This window comes from Humulus lupulus, chromosome 2 (assembly GCF_963169125.1).
Source record: "Humulus lupulus chromosome 2, drHumLupu1.1, whole genome shotgun sequence".
Lineage (NCBI taxonomy): Eukaryota > Viridiplantae > Streptophyta > Magnoliopsida > Rosales > Cannabaceae > Humulus > Humulus lupulus.
In genome coordinates this window covers 164,112,522-164,131,585 of record NC_084794.1, presented here as the reverse complement: position 1 = coordinate 164,131,585, position 19,064 = coordinate 164,112,522, and the positions used below count along the sequence as shown (strand labels likewise).

The following is a 19,064-nucleotide window of genomic DNA, read 5'->3' as shown; positions in this document are numbered from 1 at the left end:
CATTTACGTTTTGTGTTCTTGAAATCATCAGAAAGTTTGCTTGAAGTTTAGTCGATTGAAGTTTTCTTCTTTTACAACTCACAAAGTTCTTGATCTAACTTAGTTGACGAGTAATTACCATCAATAAGAAGACATGCATGTTTCACGATCTCAAGACACTAGAGTCCGAGTTCACGCGAAAACTTTGGCCCCACGTCCTCAGTCTAAAATGGTAAGCTTCACAGAAGGAAGCTATTGGATGGAAAGCCATCAGGAGGGAAGGTCAGGGAGTATTCGCAAAAATCACTCCCAAAGACAAGTTACCTGAGAAATTAACTGAGCTCCCTTCAAAGTTTGTGTTCTAATCCTCAGTCTGACCTACGTGATCACTTAAATGCTCAGAGAGGTAAACCAGCACGCAACAATAATTTGAATTATACTAAGACGATGGGAGATCATTCCATAGTGCGTGACAATAGGAATGTCTCGATTAAGCAAGCTCAAACTTGGTGGTACCATAACCCGAATAATGCCCAGAACATGATGGGAGCTAATAATGAGCTCCCAATTAACATGGATGTAAAGGATCCAACCCTAGAACGAATGGCTCCAATGGCAAGCTCCTTCTCTCAAAACAAGAATAAAGGTAAGAAGATCGCCTGCGAGACACCCATTCCCCACTTTGGCCTAGTGGTTGATAGGGAGATCATTGTTGACCCCAACGCCTTCTTTGAGGCTGAGGTGAACAAAATTTTACTAAGTCTTGAGATTAAGTTGGGCTCTAAGGGTTTATTGCCCGCTCTCCATTGGACGGAGAGTGGAGCTATAACCCCCTTTCTAGAATGACTTTGGTGATTGGAGTGATGAGCACTTGAAGGCAGGTTCCTACCCTCCCCTCGACCAATACTTCATAGACGTCTTAAACCACGTCGAACTGGCGCCGTTCCAACTCCCCCCGAATTCGTATCAACTTCTCGCAGAGCTAAAATATTTATTTTTGAAGCATGAGTGGGAGGTCCCCACCCCTGCTAACATTTTGTACTTCTTCTGCCTCAAAGCCAATCCAGAGACAAAGGGCAGAGATGATGCCTTCTACTACCTTACCGAATTCCCCAGCATAACCTCCATCATCGACCACCCTAGCCACTCGAATGACTACGCAGATCAATGTTTATGTAAAATGCATTCAAGAACTGTACCCATTGATATTTCAACCGTCCTCGTAAGTTTCTCAACTTCTTAAACTTTGTACTTGATTTATTTCTTATCAAATTTATAAATATTCTGATCGAGTTGTTATCTTGTGCAACAATATATTAGAGAATGGAGCAGTCAGAGAACCTTGGAGGTCAATATGAGACTCTGGCCCATATTCCTTCTAGGGAGAAAGAGTTTTAGGTGGTGATAAATGATTCCACCATGGTGGCCTGCAATCTGATCCCCAAGGATCAAACACTTGCCATCAGGGCCTGAGGCCCTCTTCCCGAGCTCCCTCCTCCCCAAGAGCTTCTCCTAATAACTTAGGATGTTGAAGAAAAAGAAGAGGAGGTCGTGTAGTTGGTGCAAACAAGAAGGATTTCTAAGGATAGGAAATATCCTGGCCAAGGCCGAGCTGAATCGGGGACAGTAACCAACACCTCTGGCCATGGAAATCCATATAAATAAATGAACCGAGTGACTACAAGTTTTAGGCTAGTCCGATTCAACCCGAGGTAGCTCATGAGTCGACACCTGGTTGATCGGGACCTGAATGTGACCCTAGTGTGTAGATCACCTGGTTGTATGCCATAATTATAGCCATCAGAAATGTACTATAGTGGTAGACAATACCTTCCACTTTTGGTCCGCTATTTTTGAACAATACTGTACAAATCTTTTGTTGAGGCCTTCCCTGTGCGAAGGTGCATTTAATTAGGGTATTAAGCAGGTCGAGAATAAGCCTAGTCATGAAGAGCCTGAACCCCATAGGTCCCCCAATCTAATAGTACTTGAATCTCCCCCTCCTCCGATAGTCCAAGAGTTAGAGGTTTTACTGAGCATGGTTCATAATCTAGAGCCAATCATAGTAGTTTCCTCCTCTTGCTCGGATGGTAGGGTTCTTGTTCTACTCTTTGCTTTGTGTTATCCTGACTAATCATTTATTAGATCTGACACTTTTGCCCGCCCTTTTGCAAATGAAGACATGGACCTGAAGAGCGCCTTCGAAGCTGGTGGGGCATGAACTGGACTCGTCGTCAAGACAACGAGAATATCAAAGAAAACCACCTTCAGAGTTGGAGCTGCCACTAGATCCCCTACAAAGGATAAAGGTGCAAACTCAACCCAAAAACAGCAGCAGCAAAGGCAACCACCAACTTAGGTAACTGCAGTTACCATACATGAAGTTCCTTCTCCTCCTCCTCGTGAAGCGCTCTGATTCCTCAAGTTATTTTGGGTGAGGTCCCATCTACGCAGCTCCCAGTCATGCCCATTGAGGTTGCAAGGATCCTGAAAACCCTTCGTGGTACCCTCCATGAGGCAGCAAATCATCTGGTAGGTCACGCCAACTAGAGGAACGTCAAGGACCTAAGGGCCATAAAGGAGCATTCCCCGAAGAACGTCTTGGAGCGGCCTTGGGAATGAATCTGATGGTAAGTTATCCCTTTTCTCGTTACATCCCCCTTTTTTTGGGAGCTAATACTGCTATGTATTTTTCTTTTGCAGTCTTGCTTGGCTCAAATCTAGGGCATCGCCCGGATCTCAGCCCAAAGGAATGAGGTCAGGGATGCTCTAGCAGCATCCCAAGAAAATGAGTGAATCACATAGGGACAGGTCATCGAGGTAAGGCAGCGTCGAGAGTTGCTACAGGTCGACGTCGACAGCATCAATAAGAAACTTGAGGAAGTCGACGTGCTCAAATAAAATGTCTGAGGTCAAAGAGAAAGCTAAGCAGGATCCCAAGAAGTCAGAGCAGGAAGGTGTGGAGGCAACGAATGCCTAGAAGGAGATGCTATATATGTGCTAGGCATACAACCGGGAAGGAGATTTCTCATTTCTAGACGCAGAGCTTTGGGGGCATTACTGCGCCAAGTTCCAAAGCTAAATCTTGCAAGAGCCCTCCGAAACTGTGGAGGCTTCTGGATCTGCTAAAGAGGCCTTCCTTTTTTTCATTTTTTATTTCTTGTTCTTTGAACCCATTGTAATTAAGCTTTCAAAAGTTTAAACAATCCCCTTCAGGCTCAGTTCGAGATTATTTCTCCTCGAGTTATTCATATACTTATGTATTACATGTTCATTAATATTTAATCTATTTTTGTTTCCCTAAACCTATTATCTTGCCATGTTTATGAACTTTAAGTCCTTGTACATTAGCAGTCGTAGGGGTTATCTTTAGATTGAGATAAACTCCTGATGGCTTGACCAGTTAATTCTGGTCGATGACATGGTTATATCCTGGAGTTTGTCGCCTAATAGAATTATACCTTTTCGGAATCATGCCTCGAGCCTGGTTATATCCAGGAGTCTTCCTAGTTGATTTCTACATTTTATTTTACTTTGAATTTTCTTAACTTAGTTCATATTTAGAATTTCTTTGAAAATTCGAGCTTTAAAAAGCCTTAGAATAATCAGTTTTATGAATTCTAAGTTGCGCAACTTTGATCTAAATTTGTTTAATACTTCAAAGACTTTTCGAGGGTTAGATCCTTCGGGTGAAATTAAAATTATTTAAGCTCTAGACCCGTTCTCATTTAACGATCTGTCAACGAAGAGTTTCCACAATTCTTGTACAGGTTCTCTCATTGGTTTGTCTTGGAATCCTGTACATTCATCCACAAAGTCAGCAAGGGCTTGGCCTTTGGTTGTTGTTTGTGGTTTGTATAGTATCTTAAATTGACTGAGTTCGATTGTTGTTGAGCAAAATATATTATAAGCAAGTGTACGTAGTGAACACGTAATTTAATGATAAGTTGAGTATTGTCTCCACAGGGATTGAATTAGCGATAAATTGGGTAAAATCAACACTTAACAATTTCGGTAAAACAAATGGTAATGATTCGATTGAACCTAAAACTAAACAAGAAAGTAAATAAATAAGGAACAAAAATGGGAAACGTAATGATGAGCTTGAATTATTAATCATCCTACAATGCAAAATTCAATATAATGTCTTAAAAGAATGCATTAACAATTAAACCTTTTCAACCGAAACTTTAGAAATGAACATATGATTTTTTGAAACCCATATTCTATGGGTTCTCAAATCTAAATTAGACATATTCCTATGCAAATCTAGAAATAAGAACACTAATTAAGCATTAAATTTCCAATGGGTCATACATGGTAAATAGTATATCCCTATACCATCTACAAATCACACTTATTCAAGGTGAAAATCATGCATCATTCAAGTATTTCCACTAATCCAATATTTTCCAAAATCAAGTTTAGCTATGAAACCTACAATTAGTGATCAAGCATAGGTAAGTCTACATTATTAAGCATCATTTGAATGAACACACTTTAAATACTAAAAATATTCATAAAACATCAATTAAATCCACAATCCAAGTTCATCAATAACTCTAGCTACAAGAAAATTAGTTCATTCTCAAAACACACAAAAATACCCATAATCAACATATTCATGAGCTTACAAATAGAGATAAATAGTCAAATAGAAATACAAAAGAGTAAAGGGAAAGAAGAAACTATGCAGATGAATCACTACAAGAAAAAATACTTTCAATAAGATCGAAAAAGTATTATTAAATATATACCATAACACTTTTTGATGTGTTAAGGAAAGCGGTGTTATAGTAGGTTGGAGTGTGTTATGGTATAGACTACGATAACACTTTTGTTGTGTTTTTTTTAATAGTTAGATAAGTATTTCATTATGCTATTTATAAATAGATTATATAACACTTTTTTGTACTTATAAAGTAGTGTTATGATACACTTTATAATAACACACTTTTTGCATTATAGAAAATAGTTTGCATAACATAATTTTATGCTTATAAACCAGTGTTATTCTAAAACATACAATAACACATTTTTTGTATTATTCTAATATTTGGATAAGCTTGAATTATTATATAAACATGTACATTATAATTATTTTTTATTGCTTTAATTCAAACCCACTTTATTTAATATACATAAGACACCCTTAACATTGTACAAATATATTTTTTAGTACCAATGATATGGTTCATAACACATATAACCAAATAATTGTGTCAAAATACATTCAAGATTATCTAGAAAACAATCTAAAAGTCTTAAGATATTGAACACTGCCTAATTAACATAAACAAAACATTCTCACAACAGTCAACAAAATAGTCTTAAACAGTTGCATATTCAAAAGTAAAAGTAGGAATTCATGATCTTCCAAATGCCAGCACACCAAAGCCTTCCAAATCATATTTTCTATTGCACTTCACTTGTTGAATATGGTAAATAAAACATAAAAGAAAAACTAATGAGGTCATGAAATATCATATCATTCATAGTGAGAGACAAAGAATATGGCAGTTATATGGAAACTGAAAGAAATCATCCTATTCATAATTACAACTAAGCTGAAAAGTATCACAATATATAAAGTGTGGTTATGAGAGAAAAGTATAGATTTCATGATCAAAATCATAATCAAAGTGTCCAACTAAGATACAGGTAATAATCATGATCAAATTATATTCCCATTTATAAACGCAGAAAATAACTATCAAATCATAAGACTGAAATGTTAACAACAACACATCAAATATCCACATATTTAGGTGTGCCTATCTAGAAGTTTAGACCAATTTTCTAAAGACAGTATACAAAATCCTAAATCCTAAACATTATAATAAATTGGCCGTTGGCCGGTACTATTTAACCAGAATAAATACTGATATAATTAGTTTTTATACCACAACTAGTGTATCTTATGATATATATACAAGTGTAAAAGGTGATAAATTCGACCATTTAGTAAATCAAATCCATAAGATGACTATTTAGCTATTAATAAAAAAAACATATATAACAAACATGGTGCACCTGCAGAATAAAAGCATGTAGTTAAACATACCTTGGCATCAAGCTGCATCTCTCCATTGTTATCTGCAATAAGACATGCGCCATATGCCTTCAACCACTCAATACATTCCTCTAATCCATCTGAATCTTTTTCATCATTGTCAGAAGAAACACTAGAGAAGCCCAGAACCTGAGCAATATAAGAAACAGGTAACGTAGGCCGATAAGATCGAGATATGTAGCTCACTGCCTTAAACCGCATCTTTTCAACATATAGATCTGCAAAAATTTTACATACTGTTATATGAATACGATCATTGTTTAATAATTATTTTTATTAAAATGGAGAGTGACTTAATCAAAACTCACCCATCAGGCAAGTGTTCAAATTTGGTGCTGTTTTGAAGAGCGTGAAGAACATAACATAGTTTCCAGAAGTGATAGCTGCCCGAACTACAAGAGCATGCCTTACTACATTATCTCTTTTAGCTTCACTTGATAATCTGAACTCAATTTCAGAACAAAGATTGAAGGTCAATACAAGTGTTTCAACACAGTACAAGGATGGTACATAGCGAACAAAATTTCCTCCAATCATAACTGACCTCGACATAGATGATACAAGATCTCTGTTGTTACTAGAGTGCAGGATAAGACATAGTAAGTTGTATGCAGCAAACTCCATGTGGCATCCCTCAATTCCTTCAGAATAAAGGCATTGCAGCTGAGATTGGCACTAAAATTGCATAAAAGTATTCATTGAGATTATACTCAGGTAGTTCCCCAACCTCCAATGCTAACCGAGCATGTGTTTCATAAACTTGAAACAAATTATGGATAATGAATATAATGGTAAGTTATATACATGTTAAAAACCAAAGCTTCACGTGGCGGTACCGGTATAACTACTCTGTTTCATTGAACCCTCTAAAGTCATGGTGAAGTTAATTAAAATATTAAAACAAAATACACAGAAAATATATTCTATGCTTTGGTACTCAAAATTATAATTACTTATAACGAGCATATATGCATTAATATCCAGATTAAATGTTGCATTTAATGCATTCACTGTTGCCTTGATATCACATATTAACTGTTAACATGTAGGAGTCAAATATAAGTAGATATTTACATGAGAGAAACAAAGAGAGGTTTTGAAACAAACCTTTATTGTTAGTTGATTTTGAATTCTTTGCACAGTTAAATCTTGACGAATGGACTTCAACTGATCACACTTGTAGAGGTAATTCTTTTGAGAATTCAAAACCATAAGCAGAGCTTTTTCTAGTACTTCTTCCGGTCTTACCTGTGAGGGCACAAAGGATCAACAACTAAGTGCATATTATGTATGAAAAAGCAACAGTAAGAAAGCAAAATCAGAAAAACCTTGCTGTGTTTTGTTCTCCATAATCAACTTGCCATCCTCTCAAACAATACAACAATTCTGTAACCCTGAAATGGAAAGAGCATTCAAATCCCAGGAATCAACATGAGAAACAAATACACCTAACTAAGTATACCAACCGAAATACCCAACTTAACTAACTTCTCTTTCTATACATATAACTCTGAGCTTTAAAAATTTGAGACATGTTGTACAACTTTTTAGAAAAGGTTTCTGATTCATGACCAAGACCATGCATGGTAGCTACATATTAATATAGATAGCATTGTTCATGGCAAGTTTGTGACTAGAGAGTTCTAAGATTATATAATAAATTACAAATTGTTATGAAATTACATTGATTAAGTAAATTATTAAAATTTAAGGCAGTGCTTGGCTCTAAGTATCGAATAATTAGATTTACGTTAATTTGCATATTATAATTAAAGTAAAAGCCTTTTAGTAAAGAGCTATAGTAATAGAAACTCTTGCAAAAAAATCAGTTAATAATAACAAAGATATATAATAACTTATATAAAAAAAAAAATAATGGTATTTTTTTCTTAATTTATATATAATAACAAAGATATTGTAATACTAATGAGTATCTTGTAATAACTTATAACAAAGAAATATGTATAACAAATAAGCATCAGTTAAAGCTGAGCTAATTAGATATGCTGTTATGCTATGAACAACCTAACTTGTACTTTATATATATGAAGAGAATCTTAATTATTTCCAAACATGTTGATATTCAATTATGTACACAATTGTATATATATACTAAAGACAAAAAATCACACATATCAATACAGTTTTTCTCTAATTAAAACACAGAATATGCAAGTGTGTCATAGGCAGTAACAGTCATGGTCAATTATCACAAAACAAATTAAGATCAAATTTTTTTTGTATCAGAAACTTACCTTACTGTAGTCCTCTTTTCTTTCTAGTTTTCTCACTTGAAATGACATCTTTGAACTCGGCATATCACGAATTGAGCATGTTAAAAACTTGGCAGAGCAAGAAAGTTGGCTTGGAGACATGAAGGGCTAATACACACATATACCTATATAGGTATAAAATACTTTAAAATGTAAGATATTTAGTGGTTATTTGGTATACAGTACTTCATTTCATATTAATAGGCATACCAAAATATTAAAATATAAATTGAAGATTCATCGTAAAAGAGCAAACCAAGTTGCACACCACCTATTACAGAAACTACATTATATAAATCAACTTAAAATACATCAACATAGTTTAAAAAGAATAAACAAGCTAAGTAAAAGTGCTCCGATCAAAAGAATCAAAATGACAAAAAGAAACTCAAAATCTTCATTCAAAATATTTGGTTATAGATGAGATATTGAAAATAAAAACAAAAAAAAATGGAACAACTCAGTATGAGGAAACTAATTCAGTGAAACAAAGACTTTATTGAAAATTCCATTCATTTTTTTTTCTTTTAATAGAAACATATAATAAATGAAAAGAAAGGACATTTCTTTCATTGCTAAAAAAAACTAAGTCATTGCTATAAATACTGAAAAAAACTAAAAAATTGTTAAAGAGTAAAAAGTAATACCAGAAAGCAGAGTATGCAGTAGGAGGATAGCTTAGTGTCTCTTCAATTGCTCTTTCAAAACATGGCTCAGCTGACTATGTACCTTGTTGTCACTGGTTTGAAAACAATGTCACATGTAAGGAAAAACAAAAGTTCCACCAGAGAAAATGTCCTATATTAGCAAGGGAAACGAGACAGATTGATAATAAATTCCATAAGTACATAAGATAATTAGTTTTCAGATGCATTTGATAGTACATACCACTCACTATTGTTCTGTAATAATTACTACAAAGCAGCCAAGTAGCACTCAAACAAAAAATGCTTAACCGTATAAATAAAGATGCATAAAATTTCCTCATGTTTATCTTGGTCAAGTAGGATGAAAAAAGATTAAAGCATTGGTTCATATAGTAATATGATATAGAACCAAATCAATATAAAGAAAAAAAAAAATTTCAACAAAAACAAATCAATACGGCAGAGATAGTTATTAATATATTATATTACCAATATTTCGGTAAAATGAAACACATTAATCAATTACAAATATTTATTACTCAATAATGAAATAACATAAGCAATAATGATTATCAAAATGACAACACTACAAAAGAATTGATCAAATACTGACACCTTTCTTTGCATCATTATCTATGGTTTCTTTGCATCCTTTTCACAAACACTTACAAGGCATCGACCATTAGTTTATTCTACAGTAGAAAGTTTCCCTAAACTACTATCTAGCTCAAGAAGACAAACAAGCATCTAAAACTAAGCTCAGAAACTATACATGAGTAATTTGTAGTGAATTTATAAATGAAATACTAAAATTACTAGGCAACAAACTTTAGTCTAAATGGTAAAATATATCAGTCAAATTATCATTTAAACAAAAAAAATATGATAAGTACATATATAATCATTGAAAAAGATAAGATACACATCCTGTAGATCTGAAGTGTTCAAATTAATCTAGTTTCATTAACAAAAATTTCAAGAAATAAAATAGTGAAAGTTGTTATGATATTCTCAACTATTCCAACTACAAAGTCTTCCAGTCTACTCTGTTATTTATTATTTAGTGTCATGGCCATGCAAAAGCATAAATGAGAAGATAATGCTAAAAAGTTTCCTTGACAGATCACAGGCACTATTTCTTCAACCCCCATTATTAATACACAAGCCAGTGAAACTATGGCAAAATATTATAAAGCTGAAGCTTTCTTTGCAGGAAACTCATATATTGGCACAAGTAAACAATTGAAAAGCATAATAAAATATTTGTGCTATGCCACTCCAACAAATATTGAGAAGGCATACACATATCCAATCCAAGTAGGGTCCCCTTATTGCATAGACTGCAAAAAAAAAATAGTAATTAAAGAAAGGTATAAGGAGCATGTAATCTCTAAGTAGTTAGTTACAGAATCTAATATTAATACTTTTACTTCCCAAATAAAGGTTTCCATTAAAGGATTTCATCCTGAAGTTGTCAAAATTAATTTTACTTCCTTTCTAACTAGATCACTCATACAGTAGTATATACAAAACCTCTTCCCCTCAGAAAAATAAATAATCACAACAATGCACCAATGATTTATTTACGAAATTTTGGACTTATAAATCAGAATTAAAAACTTATGATTACCCTATTCTCACCACCATGAACAAGCAGATGTCACAATAACAAGAAGCATCTCATAACTAAAAATAAAATGAAAAACCTGAAGCATTAAGGACACATCTCTTGCAAAGTACTGATTTAAAGAAAGGAGAACCAACCAACCTGTAGAAGTTGATTTAAGATAAAAGGCCCCACAAATTGAGAAATATCATTGCCAATCTACAAGTTATAAAGTGAACAAAAAAATGGAATATTAGAAAACATGATGCTTAAACTTTAGCAACACAGACACCATTACAAAGTACTGAATCTTCAAGACGCAAAAAAAAAAAAAGAACCAAAAAACAAATGGTCTCATCGTACCCTTTTTTATTTATTAAAAGAAAAACACCCTCGCAATAATGAATGAGATTAATACAATACACTATGCAAAATTCACATCGCATTCCTCCCTTTGAGAGGCCCACACACTAGTGACCATAGATTTAAAATTTCATATCACAAGACAAGTAAATGTGTTTTGAAATATGAGCCTAATTGTAAGTGCATAAATCATATTTTTAAGGTTACATAATCAAAATTTAATATTATTATTTACCTTTTATCATACTTTTTTTTTTTGACAAAGGTCACACTATTTAACTCCTTCACTTTACATTTTTTTAAAGAGAGTATTTATTTGGCCCTCAAACTGTAGAATTAGAATCTCATTTTGGCCTTAAGTCCTTCAAATGTATGGTTTTACTACCCCAGACCTAATTTTTTTTTGTCAACAATAAAATAAGGGGCCAAAACATGATTAGAATGGTAAAATGAGACACTTGAAAGTTAAAAGGGCGAAAATTAGAATGGTAGTGCATAAAAAAACAGGGGCAATGGAGACACGAGTATATCCTCAACAACACAAAAGCCACAGCCAACAGCAGAACATAAAAAGTTCTGTAATGCTCTTTTTTAATGCAAAACGAATGTCCAAAAAGCAACATGCCACCCTCACAGATCAAAGCAAACAACAATAGACCCCTGTGTAATTTCCCCAAAATCACAATGCTACACTCAAAGATCAAGATAGGAGCAATATTTCCACAATACATAATAAAATTAACCAAAGATGGCAACTCAAGAGGAATAATTCACCAACACAACTGAACCAATCCAAGGTACACAAAAATATTACCCAGAAAGATCTACAAAGGAGCAGCTCGGTAGTGGTGGAACGACATTGGGGATCAGGTTGTGGTGCTGCTTAACTAGGAGTTCACGAAGCTGGGGTCGGGGCCGATTTTTTTCTGGGTGCAATGGAGCTCTTGATGAAGGAGTTTTCTTGGAGATACACATGGCCTAGCATTAAGGGGAGGCACGCCTGGGCTTGTTGAATCTAGGCCCTCGCTTGGTGCACACTTAGGGCTCTACAGCGGAACAAGTGCAGAATCGCGTCTGGTGGTGGCCCACGAATGGAAGTCGCATTGGGTCGAAGGCACGCAGAGGTGGGCTTGCACCTGGGGTCACTTGGTTCGGGGGTTGGGTTCATTGGTTCCTGAGATTTGGAGCTTGGCTCAGAGAAAAAGGGTTGTGAGGATGGTGGTTAGGTGGTCGGAGCTGAGGATGATGGTGGTTACGGGAGTGGCGGCTAGGGCGAAGGGAAGAGAAAGAGACAAGAAGGAGAAGGAGAATGAGAATGAGAAACAGATGATGGTGGTTACGGGAGTGGGCTGGTTTTTTTTATATTTTATTTCTATTACTTTACCACTTTTGACATATTATATATTATAATACATTTTCAAAAGACTTATAATTATGTGTTGTGGAAAGTAGTGAATCCTCCTTCCTTGTCCTTCTCTCTTCTCTATTTCTTCTTCTCCTTCTTTCTGTTCTTCTTCTCATTGTCTCTTTGGGTATTTCTTTCTCTATTTTAAGCTCTTGAATAATTCTCCCCACATAAAATGGTGGCTGATTTCTGTTTATGGTGCTAGGGTACAATCTTTGTCCAAAATTAGAAAGCCCAATTCTCTTCCTTTCAACTTTTAGGCCCACCATTAATTGTTCCATCACTATTTTGACATAAGCACGCCCATGTGGAAATTTTTACACTCCACACCACCTGTCAAAGCCACTTTGCACTGACTTTTTCTAGCTAGGCTATAGTTGTCCACGTAGCTCCAGAATGTTGAAACAATATGTTTAGCAATTCTGCACATTTAAGCATTTTCCAATTTCTTCTTGCTAACTTTTCACTCATTTTCCTTTCCTTGATACTTTGAACTCCTTTTACATAGAAAATGAAAGAAAATTAACTATTTGATTCCAAAATAGCTAAAAACAAAATCAAACTCTAATATTAAACTACAAAAGACATATAGATGAAATTAACTAAAAATTCAACAGCTAAATGCTCAATTCACCACTCTTTTATTATAAAATCAAATTTAAAAGTATAATAAATAACTCTATATCACAGATTTATCGATTGCCCACTTTATCAGACGTCTCGATGTCTCATGCTTTTGCAAGACCTTCCTTAAAGGTTTATTGGTTAAGACGTGTATAGTGTGGGACTAGAAATACAACCTTAGCTTTCTCGAAGCCAAGATCAAATAGAATGCGGTTTTTTCGATTAGAGGACATATGGATTCACCTCCCTGTAGCCTCTTGCTCACATAATATACTGGTTTCTGTGTTTGATTTTACTCTTGAACTAACACAACACTGACCGCATTTTCTGTTACAACTAGGTATAAGTATAGACTTTCCTCAGCATTTGGTTTTGATAATATAGGAGGCTCTGCTAAGTCAGTATTCAAATCTTGAAATGCATGTTTGCATTTTTCTGTCCACTCAAACGATATATTTCGTCTAAGAAAGTTGTAGAAGGGAAGACATTTGTCTGTGGATTTTGATACGAATTGGTTTAAGGAAACGACCTTTCCTGTTAATCTCTGTACATCTTTTCGCGACCTTGGTGAGGTAATTTCTAATAGCGACCTGATCTTTTCTAGATTTTCCTCGATCCCCCTGGCATTGACTATGAAGCGTAGGAACTTCCCGTACAACACCCCAATGGTACATTTCCGGGGGTTCAGCTTCATGTTGTATTTTCACACAACGCCAAAACATTCTTCCAGGTTGGAAAAATGGTTATTAACAGTCTTTGACTTTCTCAGCATATCATCAACATAAATCTCCATGTTTCTCCCAATCTGCTTAACAAACATCTTGTTGACTACCCTTTGGTAAGTAGCACCAGCATTCTTCAGTTAGAATGATATAACTTTGTAATAGCATATGTTGTGTTCTGTCATGAAGCTTGTGTGCTCTTTGTATGCAGGGTTCATCGCGATCTAGTTATATCCAGAATACGCATCGATGAAGGACATGAAATTATGACCAGCCGTTGAGTCTACTGGTTGGTCAATCCTAGGCAGTGGGAGACAATCCTTGGGGCATGCTTTATTGAGGTCAGAGAAATCGATGCAAGTTCTCTGTTTTCCATTAGGCTTCGAGACCAAAATGGATTTGGCTATCTAGGTTGGATATTTCACATCCTTGGTGAATTTTCACTTTAATAAGGGAGTTACCTCTTCCTCCAGAGCTTTTCCTCGCCCTTTTCCCAACAGCCTATGTTTTGCACCTTCGCATGGAGGTTTTTGTCAATATTTAATGCATGCATCATCATGCTCGAACTGATCCTTACCATGTCCTCATGCGACCAGGAAAATACATCAAGATTTCTTCTTAGAAACTCGACAAACTCCTTTCTTTCGAATCCGAGGATTTTCCTTACCTTTACAACTTTCATGGGGACTTCTAGGTCAAGGATGATTTCCTCTAGCGCCTATAAAGCCTAGAGCTTGAATCTTTCTTTGCCTAATATTATATCAATTTCTTTAGGTTAGGTGACCTCATTTCCATCTTTCTGAGGTTCTTCAACCTCTTTGGCAACTTCCATCACCCGAGGTTCCTCATTCTCCTCGGTTATTACCATGGTCTGCTCCCCGGGTTGTGATTTTTCCCTCACGGCAATGCGATAGAATTCCCTGGCTACGAGTTGATCTCCTCTCAATGTGCATATCCTCAAGGATGAGGGAAACTTCCTGGCCAAATGGCAAACTAAAATTATAGATTCGAACGTCAATGCAAATTTTCCAAGAATTGTGTTGTAGGCTGCCAAACAATCAATTACTACGAACTCAAGCATCCTGGTGACGAATCATGTCTCCTCGCCTAATGTAACTACAAGCTCGATTGTTTCTATTTTTGTCATTCCTTCTCGTAAAAATTCATAGAGGGTTATTGAGGTCACTTTAGGATTGGCTACAGATAGCCACATCTTTGTACTCCTTAATTTGCGAACTTGATGGTTATCACAGCAGATCATTAAGAAGGAATTGGATGTGGGTAGTGTTCTCTTCTGTAAAAATGATTTGTTGTTTCTCCAACCATGGTTGCTTTGATAACCTCTACTCTGGCACAAATTCGACACCATTATGTGTCTTCAGCTCCTGGATATATCTTTTCTAAACTGCACTGCTAGTTCTTGCCAAATAAAGCCCTCCAACAATAGTGGCTATATCCCCTCCTTTAACAGGAGGAGGGATAACCTGACTTCCTTGAGCTTTTTGAAGGTTGGATTGGCTTTCCTTAGCTAGTTGTGAGTTCGGCCCCATCGGTTGACTATGAGCTACCCTATTTTGAGCATAATGTGCTAACATTCCAGCCTAGATGAGAGTCTCGATCTCATCTTTCTGTTGACGGAAACCATTGGTGTTGTGACCAATGTCATTATGATATTGACAGAATTGAGCTGGATCTTTCTTAGCCTTTTGATGTTTCATGGGCTTGGGCTTCTTCCATGGAAGCCAAGTTGAGTTAGCCAAATAAATTCGTTCTCGGCTATTTGTTAAAATTGTGTAGGTTATGTAGATGGAGGTATATTTATCCCCTTGATTTTCTTTCTTGGAGTCGTTTTGATCACCATCACCATTACCTTTCTGCTTATTACCCCACGACTGGTTGAACCACAGCTGCAGCATTTGTTACCACTCCAGCATGCTAAATGGAGGTCTAGATGGTTCATGCAACAACATTCTAAATTTTTCCATTCTTAAGCTCAAGACAAGAGCTCATCTACATTCTTTACTCCTTTTCTTTGGAGTTATTTCCACAAATATCCTCCTACAGTTATTCCTGTCCCCATAGCCATGAGCTTGGAGCTATCATCAGCGTCTCTAGCTCAAGTCGCTACATTCGTGAATATTTTGAGATATGCCTTCAAGGATTCACTGGGCTGCTACTTGATGTTAGCCAATCAATCGTCTTCTACTTGAGTTTCTTTCGCAGCCCAAAACTGTCTCTGGATTTCAGAAGACATTTTTTCCAGGAGGTGATTGAATGTTTTTTATATTTATTGAACCAAAGTTTCACTGGTCCAGTCAACATTGCAGGGAACAAAATGCACCTTATGTCGTCATTTATGTTGTGGGCCATCATCAGCATATTGAAGGCTCCTAAGTGATTTGATGGATCATTGGTCCAATTATATTTGGGCATGGTCGAAATAATAATGTCAACAAGATAAGAAGCTACCACAATAAGGGGAGCGAAAGGCTCGAGCTCCTCATCAGAATCACTGTCTTTAATGCCTTTTCCAAACATAAGTCTTTTAATCTGCTCCTCCATTAAGGACAGCCGCTCGAGGGTTGGATCCTAGGTTTGTAGGTCATTCGAGAGATTATTTGTAACTCTCATCATGTTGTACGCATTAGATGGGTTATTATCCCTCCAAGCTTAAGCTCGACTAGGCTGGAGATTCCCATTGTCACGTACAATAGACACATCTCCCTTGGTCTGAGTGTAACTCAAATCATCGTAGTGAGATGGATGCCCTCTTTATGAGTTCAGATGGTCACGCAGGTCAGAATGTGGGTTGGAGCAGAGGCTTTGTGTTGAGCTTAAATGATTCCTCAGGTCCCTTTTGTGCCTACTTCCGCGCTTGCTCTCTGTCCAGTAGCCTCCATTCGCGAAGCTTACAGCTCGTGGCTGGGATTGAGGACCTTGAATATTAGCGTGAGACTGCGGGATATAAACATCTTCTGAGGGGGGAGGATTTTTCTTGCTATCAACTAGGGATGAAGCATTCCTCTGTGGGCAAGGTGGTGCTAGACGTCGGATCAGTGATGGGGGATGCCGTATTGGTGAACTTATCCTTGTTCCATTGGGAGACACTAGATTAGCTCGCCCTTGGTGTACTCCAATTTCTTGGGTTAATGACAGTGCAAGTTAATTTATCTGTGTCATTGCTTTTGGGCGAGGCACATATGGATTTGCTGGGATGCCTCTTCTTCTCGAATAAGTCTCAACTTGCCTTGTTTGGCCAGGCTGATTTCTGGGAGTGTGATTTAAATGATTACTCCTACGAGGGTTGACAGGTTGAGCATCTTGTGGAATCCATTCAGAAGGTATGGACTCGGGGTCGCAATTCGAACAGAAATGAGTCGATGATTTCTATTGAAATTGGTAGTTTGAGTGTTTTGCAAAATTCATTAAGAAGGTATGGAGCTTGGAGTTGCAATTCTGACAGACAAAATAAGATTGGCTCGATTATTCCTGTGGGGTCTGTGGGTCCAATTTTGCCTCCTTATGACATTAGCATCGGTTGCAAGAGGAGGTAATGGAGCCAAAATCTCCTCAATTTTCTTGTTAGCCCAGACAAGATGATTCCTTAACTGGGTGTTTATTATCTCGATGGTTGTGAGGAATCGAGGATGGGGAATTGGTGGGCGTGAGGCTGAGCTCCCAACATCGACTTGGTCCACATGCTATTTTCGAAGACGACGTTGTGTGGATTTTCCTTCTCCAGTGGGGATGGCTGCATGGTGAGCCTCCTGATCATCTGGTTGCTTTGTCACATTGTTGCGTATAGATCGAATCACCACCATGGTGACTATTAGGTAAAACATGCGTGGGAATTACGCCAACTATTCTCTCAATGAGAGCACTAATCTGTTGATGCGATTTTTCGACAATAGGGGATTTACAAATCTGACAATAGAGACATTAGGCTCTTTGTAAACCGAATGTATAATAACTAGAAAATAACAAGAATGCAAAATGCTCACAAGATTTTACGTGGTTCATTGGTTAAAATCCACCTAGCCCACGAGTCACACTTATTTATCTATTTAGGACTCTAGAGAAATTGTTTATGACAATTTTAGCAGAGTTTTTGTATATAGAAAGTCGATCCCTTTAACTTCCTATTCCCCTGGCATTTATATGAGATTCTCATAAATAGTTTTGGGTAACCGTACATTAATATGGTAATTGAAAAATTTGGGAAACTTTTCTTTAACATAAATACATGGTTGCCTATTTAATTTACACTTTTTATCTAAGGTAATAAATGCATAATAAAATATGGGCCTTTATGAAGAGTATAAAGAATCTCTGAGTCTTTTGGGATCCTTCACTGTGCTTCATGACTAGGCTCTGTGAGATGAACACTTCCTTTGAGCTAGATGTCGTAGGACTAATCTGAACTGACACGAGTCACGTTCAGAGTTTGACGAAGGCGATATGAGTGATGCATATCTCAAACTAAGTTGTGGGCGCAAGAACTGATCTAGAGACTACATGGTTGTCATGAGCTGTCAAGTTGACTCGAGCTACTCATTGTAGATTTAGCAAGATGCTTTATATGCACGCTTTCTTCATATGCTTGTCTACTAGCTGTACCTCGTGATAAGTAATTCAGCTTGTATGTTTAGGGAACAACAATTATGAATTTGGGAAGTTACCCATTCTTGTAAATTACCAATTATTGTACGATTATCAAAATTTTCCATCAACCCCTTATAAATACAGATGGAATTGACAGTAAAAGAGACCGAATTTTGTATGCAAAAACTCAGCAAAAATTGTCTTAAAAAATTTCTCCAAGAGTTTTTAAAGAGAATAATATAGACTCATGCACTAGGTGGATTTTAACCATTGAACCACTTAAAATTTCATGTGTGCTCATTTTACGGTTTACAAAAGCCTAATCTTATTTTTTTCAAATTTCTTAATCTATTGCTGGCGAAAAATCGCGTCAACAGATTGATGCTTTCATTGAGAGGTAGATTAGGCTTGCTGACAACTCTTCAAATAAATTTCATCCAAATATCAGTATGGTTGGGACATAATTATTGTGTGACAATGAGTCTGAGAGACCTGGAGATCAAGGATAATTTTGTACAGTTGACTCGGCTTGAGAGGGCACCTCTATACCTCATCGTCCTGGAAAATAGCCCCAAAACGAGGACGACAACCTTGGCGATACTGGAAACACAATTTTGCACCACCACAATCCTAACCTAGGATATCTCACTACCATAGAGATGGAGAATGCTAAGCTAAGGAGCCACCTCGCTGAGGCCCATAGGAAAATTCATGAAATCATGGCCCAGTTACCCCCTCCTGTAACACGGTAATGTCGGAAGAAGAGCAAG

At 36.5% G+C, this 19,064-nt stretch overlaps 1 protein-coding gene across 1 annotated transcript; it reads right to left on the bottom strand.

The window, feature by feature from the left end:
• Positions 1-4,091: 4,091 nt before the first annotated feature.
• Positions 4,092-6,425, bottom strand: LOC133814892 (SAC3 family protein A-like). The gene is made up of 3 exons (XM_062247798.1): positions 6,361-6,425; positions 6,044-6,270; positions 4,092-4,100 (listed from the first exon to the last, which is right to left on the bottom strand). Exons 1-3 carry the CDS (start codon positions 6,410-6,412, stop codon positions 4,092-4,094), a joined length of 288 nt encoding a protein of 95 aa, XP_062103782.1. The 5' UTR covers positions 6,413-6,425.
• Between the last annotated feature and the right edge of the window lie 12,639 nt (positions 6,426-19,064).

Coding starts and splice junctions, on each gene's coding strand:
- LOC133814892 (XM_062247798.1), bottom strand. CDS start 6,412: ATGTTCTTCACGCTCTTCAAAACAGCACCAAATTTGAACACTTGCCTG. Junction 6,271..6,360: donor TTTGAACACTTGCCTGATGG/GTGAGTTTTGAT, acceptor AAATTTTTGCAG/ATCTATATGTTGAAAAGATG.